The sequence below is a fragment of the Amphimedon queenslandica genome, unplaced genomic scaffold, assembly GCF_000090795.2.
Source record: "Amphimedon queenslandica unplaced genomic scaffold, v1.1 AMPQUscaffold_12892, whole genome shotgun sequence".
Taxonomy (NCBI): domain Eukaryota; kingdom Metazoa; phylum Porifera; class Demospongiae; order Haplosclerida; family Niphatidae; genus Amphimedon; species Amphimedon queenslandica.
In genome coordinates, this window is record NW_003546872.1 from 34,474 (window position 1) to 40,277 (window position 5,804).

The window sequence follows — 5,804 nt, forward strand, 5'->3', positions numbered from 1 at the left end:
ATCTCTCTCCTCCAGCTGGTTTGCTGTCCATTGTACCAGTATGAACAACACCAACACTTACATTAGTGGTGACAATAAAGGATATGCTTCATTACTACATGAAAAAGATATGGACAAAGACTCACTCCCTGGACAGGTAACTTAACTATCAAAGTCACATGATTATCATGTGACATGATCTTCTTTATAGAGTAAGTTCATTGCTGCCTATGCTCAGAGTAATGAAGGGGACGTCACTCCTAATCTAATGCCACAACATTGTCCTGGTCACCCTGAGGTACCCTGTGACGCTAACTCTTCAAAATGTAAAGTGGACGGAAAAGTAAGATCTGTTATATACATTATCTGATTGAAAGTGTCTACCTTGCTTTTGATCATAATCTCTCCCTTTCTCTTTCTCCAGGAGCTTTTCTGCATAGCCTTTGGCCCTGGGGTGGACATGTTTGACAGTACAAGAATCATTGGAGAAAGACAATTTGATAAAGGAAAGGTATTGTGCAGCCATTATTTAATATAAACAATCCTTAATACAATGATTGATATATCTACTCTATTAGGAGCTCTATGATTCAGCATTTAAGGAGCTGAGTGGGCCAGTACAGTATTTGAAGGTTAATAGAGATTTCTCTAATATTGAGTTGGAGTTTAATGGAAAGAAGGTTAGTTATGGATTCAAACTAAAGCTTATCTTTATTATTCTCAAAGGTGCACACATGTACTCCAGCAATGGGAGACAGTTTTGCAGCTGGGACCATTGATGGACCTGGAGCCTTCAGTTTTAAACAAAGTAGCCATAACAGAGTTTCAGTTTTAGCCTTTTATCTTCTCGTAATTTTCAGATGATACGACTGGAAACAAGTTTTGGGATTTAGTGGGTCACTTACTCCACGAGCCATCGAAAGAAGAGAAGGAATGTCAAGCACCCAAACCAATCCTGCTGGACACAGGTGAATGGAATGAATGGAATGCTAATAATTAAAACTATTTTGATATGAATGGTGGCTATTTATTATCATTGCATGGTTCAGGTGATATCAATATACTGTATCCCTGGGCCCCAAGGATTGTTCCACTTCAAATGTTCCGTATCGGCCAGCTGGTAATATCAGCAGTACCGGCTGAATTTACAACAATGTCTGGAAGATATTTGAAGAATGCTGTGAAGAAAGTGAGTGAGAGAGAGAGAGAGAGGAGGAAACTGTGTTTCATATTTCATTATTTTTATTATTGTTAGATATTTAATGCTACTGGTGACTCTGACATCATTCCAGTTATAGCCGGACTATCCAATACCTATTCAGACTACGTCACAACCTACTATGAATACCAGGTACTGACTGATAAAACCTCCATTAAATTTTATCTGATTATCCGCTACAATTTTGCTATCATTTTTTACCTTACAGCAACAAAGATATGAAGGTGGTTCCACCATATTTGGACCTTACACTTTAAACGCATACGTACAAGAATTCAGTAAACTTGCTGTTGCTTTAGCTACCAATGTAAACACACTTATACAATTATCATAATTTAACCCTCCCCCCTCTCTCTCTTATAGAATGCAACTGGTCTTGATAAAGGTCCACCCACTCCTGATTATTATTCAAGACAAAAGTCTCTGATTCTGCCAGTACTGACCGACAAGCAACCAAAGGGAAAGAAGATTGGTGACGTTAAAGTTGACGTGAAAGAAAGTTACGCAATAGTAAGGAAGGATTCTAATGGAGGAGGTGTGAATTGAATAATTGATTCTATTTTTAGAACGACACTGTTGAAGTCGTGTTTTGGGCTGGAAACCCACGCAATGACAGAAAGGTATAGTGTCCTATTAATAGTAACAGTTTAATGACGTCATCATTGTTACTATTAATAGACCAACAGTACATTCCTGACAGTTGAGATAGAGGACAATGACCAATGGACTGTAATGTACACTGACGCCTCCTTGGAAACAAGGTAATGAATATTAATTGATTAGAATATTAATTAATATTAATTAATTGAAATATTAATGAATATTAATCAATATTCCACAGGTTCAAGTGGGAATATGATCACAGTGATACTCTGTGTATTATGGATGAAATTTTTGATGGTGGTTGTACCAGTCATGTGACCATTCAGTGGTTCATTCCACCTGATACTGTTCCTGGTACTTATCGTATCCAACATTTCGGAGCTTACAAAAATGACGGAGTCCATCAGTATCAAGGGGTTTCTGGAACTTTTAAAGTCACCAAAATGTGATTTTAATAATTATTATTAGTTTATATGTTACCATGACTACCAATGATTATATACATGTATTAACTGCAGCTGAATATATTTGTCATTTTATTTGCTGGAGCTTTATTAATTAACTATGGTCTTTGTTGCTTTAATTCAAATTTTATTTTTAAAGACAAGTGTGACACTGTCAAAAAATTAAAGTTTAGTTTAGGTCCTACCTCAATTAATTATTAAATTAACTGAATAATAATAAATTACTAGTTTCTTAGGTTTTGGTTTACTTAAGTTTAGATTCAGGGGTTAATTAAAATTATTCAAATTAATTATTAAAAATAGAGATGGCCTGTTCGATGACTACATTGTTAGAGACTGCGTTTGAAGTAGTTCCAGAAGCTGTAGGGCTAGCAATAATTATTTCTAATAACTACGAGCAAGAGTGCGACAACAAGGACAAGCGAAGACGTCACAACCTACCTATTCTACATGCTACAAAAAGTGATGGAGATTCAATGGCTGAAGCTTTTAAAGAGCTAGGCTACGCCATTGTGCGTATACACAACGAGATCACAGTTACGTTCCTGAATACACTTCTAAGGAAAGCAACCATTATCCAATACCCAAAGTCTTGCAAAAGGATAGCTTTTGTATTTGCTGGCCATGGACGAAATGAGCCTAAATCTGGTACCACTCTAATTATGAATGATGGAGAGAGTATACGAATAGACTCCATTGTTGAGACTCTTTCTCCTCGTGATCCTGGTAATGCAATTGGTAATAAGGTCCGCATGTTCTTCATTGATGCTTGTAGAGGAGTTGGCAGGGACGAAGGAAGGCTTGTACCTCGAGGTGATGGGGATCGTATAGATCTAGAAAAGCAACGGCTATCAATCAATGCTGCTAACTACTTGCTTTCCTTCTCAACCCTTATTGGTTTTGAGTCATTGGAACAAATAGAAAGTACAGGAGAGTCTCAGGGACTATGGCTGCCACGCGTTGCCAGAAACCTGATCACTTGTGATGCTTCAATTGGTGACGTTCTGATAAAAGTAAACGAGGAGCTGTTGACTGAATTTCAAAACGAAACAAAGTATCCGCGTATGATGCAACCAGTTTTCATTAACACACTCAATGAGTCAGTGTTCCTGTTAAGGGAAAAGCTTCAAGGTAAGTCAGCTAATTTTACTACTGACCTTTACTACAATTATTATTAGCTATAGGATTAAGTACAGCTGCAACAACAAGTACTGAATCTAGTGATAAAGACCAATCCAAAGTGCCCACCAAAGTGACCAAACGTCCTAGTGCTGATCAGGCTTCCAGACCTGAATTAGCAGCTGCTCTCTCTCAACAAGCACCAGGGGCTCAAATGCACATTACAGAACAGCCTTTACCTAGGGAAAGAGCAATGAGCTTACCACCAACAACAGGTAAATCTAACTATTGAATTCCTTCATTATTTTAATTACTAATTTTCTAGAATTAGTTCAACAAAAAGCACCACTCCCCGATGACAGTGGTTATTACAAAAAACAGCTTAATGAGTTGATGCAGAAGAAGATCATTAGTGATTCTTACACTAAGAGTTGGAAGGAAGAGGTCCACCCCAAGATTCAAGGTAAATTTAAAGCCACAGTTGAGTGTGTGCTGCTAGTTGGTGACAATAGCACTGTCTTTGGAGATAGCAAGGAATATTATAATGGAAAGAATCTTGCTAAAGAAGCAGCAGCTGAAGATGCTGTTAGAAAAATAGGGGAAAAAGTACCAGGAGTAGTTTCAGCAAGAATAAGTTCACTGCCACCTATAGCTACTGGTAGAAGTGATATACCAGTACTTACGAACAAGCAGAATCTTAACAATCATTTTCAAGGGGAGCTACAGGATAGTCTACCAACCTATGATACAGTGCAAGTTGACGACAATCGATTCCAATGCAGTATAACCCATGAATGGTTTGGCAGCGAAACGATTACTGGTGACATCTGCTCTTCAAAGAAAGAAGCAGAAGACAGTGCTGCATCTAAAGCATTGGAACGCTGTCAAAAATAGACAGACAGTAACGTCACATTTAAATGTAGCAATTTTCTGCTCATTTAGTGACTGTTGCTGTGGCTTATAATTATTGTTGGCTTTATTGCTTTAATTAAAATTATGATAAAAAAGTGTCTATCAAAAATCAAAAAAATTAATAATAATAAAAAATACTACGTAACTAAATATGAGGTTAAAAGTGGCAATTAAATTTACAAGCAAACTTAAAAGATTTATTGATGAGGGTTAATTAATTAATTAGGTGAGAGCCACTCCCAAAACTGATCGAAAGTATCCCTATCAGTGAAGGTCAGGTTCTCATTGATTCCGGCTCCATTGGGTGCTATGAGAGAGTCGTGTTCAACAACTTTCTTTGACCACTCCAGCTCAAGGTTCTGATCATCAGTCAAAGGATAGACCATCACCTAAAGGAAAAATTTAGAAATTAATTATAAAATATTATTATAATAATCTTACATTCCAGCCGGAGGAGTCAGTGTGGTGGCACAATTCATCGTCAATCTCTTTGATAAGATGGCGCTTCTGTCCAAAAGACTCAAAATGCTTCATAAGTTCTTCGGCTAGATTATCAGCCTTGCCTACAAATACCTATAAATGATGTAATAGTTACAGTTAACACTTTAATACAACATAAATAAATGTTTTATGCATGTACATGCACATGTATGATAAAACATTAATGGTGAATTCTTCCCCAGTACTACAGTGTATGGGCTTAGAGCAACTTTAAAAGTTCGTAAAAAATCCAAACTTGATTGGAATCCGCTCAAACTTTCTACACAACATAAGTACATGTATATGTATCAGAAAATGTAATAAAATTGTAAAATTTTCTACTTGACAATTTTGGTCAAATTTGGCAAAAGTCCCTGTACTATAGTACAGGGACTTTTGTCTGATTTTGGAGCAACTTTAAAAAATCATAAAAAATCCAAACTTGATAGGAATCCGCTCAAACTTTCTACACAACATAAGTACATGTATATGCATCAGAAAATGTAATAAAAGTGAGGATTTTCTACTTTTCAATTTTGGTGAAATTTGACAAAAGTCCCTGTACTATAGTACAGGGACTTTTGTCTGATTTTGGAGCAATTTTAAAAAATCATAAAAAATCCAAACTTGATTGGAATCCGCTCAAACTTTCTACACAACATAAGTACATGTATATGCATCAGAAAATGTAATAAAAGTGAGGATTTTCTACTTTTCAATTTTGGTGAAATTTGACAAAAGTCCCTGTACTATAGTACAGGGACTTTTGTCTGATTTTGGAGCAATTTTAAAAAATCATAAAAAATCCAAACTTGATCGGAATCCGCTCAAACTTTCTACACAACATAAGTACATGTATATGCATCAGAAAATGTAATAAAATCGAGGAATTTTCTACTTGTCAATTTTGGTGAAATTTGACAAAAATCCCTGTACTATAGTACAGGGACTTTTGTCTGATTTTGGAGCAACTTTAAAAAATCATAAAAAATCCAAACTTGATCAGAATCCGCTCAAACTTTCTACAC

The 5,804-nt window shown here is 36.2% G+C and overlaps 2 protein-coding genes across 7 annotated transcripts in view; both read left to right on the forward strand.

The window, feature by feature from the left end:
• Nucleotides 1-2,301, forward strand: part of LOC100635163 (neutral ceramidase B-like) — a 7,605-nt gene extending 5,304 nt beyond the window's left edge. The window contains exons 6-18 of one of the 6 annotated variants that reach the window (XM_020002555.1): nt 16-136; nt 191-322; nt 404-490; nt 558-659; nt 706-787; nt 840-947; nt 1,029-1,168; nt 1,235-1,330; nt 1,407-1,505; nt 1,562-1,708; nt 1,765-1,818; nt 1,877-1,959; nt 2,040-2,301. In XM_020002555.1, the coding sequence (XP_019858114.1) occupies nt 16-136; nt 191-322; nt 404-490; nt 558-659; nt 706-787; nt 840-947; nt 1,029-1,168; nt 1,235-1,330; nt 1,407-1,505; nt 1,562-1,708; nt 1,765-1,818; nt 1,877-1,959; nt 2,040-2,250 (1,462 nt within the window). In that variant the 3' untranslated portion in view covers nt 2,251-2,301. The remainder of the gene's footprint in view (nt 1-15; nt 137-190; nt 323-403; nt 491-557; nt 660-705; nt 788-839; nt 948-1,028; nt 1,169-1,234; nt 1,331-1,406; nt 1,506-1,561; nt 1,709-1,764; nt 1,819-1,876; nt 1,960-2,039) is intronic. The other 5 variants (XM_020002554.1, XM_020002552.1, XM_020002551.1 and 2 more) reach the window with 5 other exon arrangements.
• Nucleotides 2,302-2,570: 269 nt separating this feature from the next.
• Nucleotides 2,571-4,353, forward strand: LOC109586359 (uncharacterized). The gene is made up of 3 exons (XM_020002540.1): nt 2,571-3,396; nt 3,444-3,659; nt 3,710-4,353. The coding sequence occupies exons 1-3, from the start codon at nt 2,571-2,573 to the stop codon at nt 4,276-4,278; spliced, it is 1,611 nt and encodes a 536-aa protein (XP_019858099.1). The 3' UTR covers nt 4,279-4,353.
• The last annotated feature ends 1,451 nt before the right edge of the window (nt 4,354-5,804 follow it).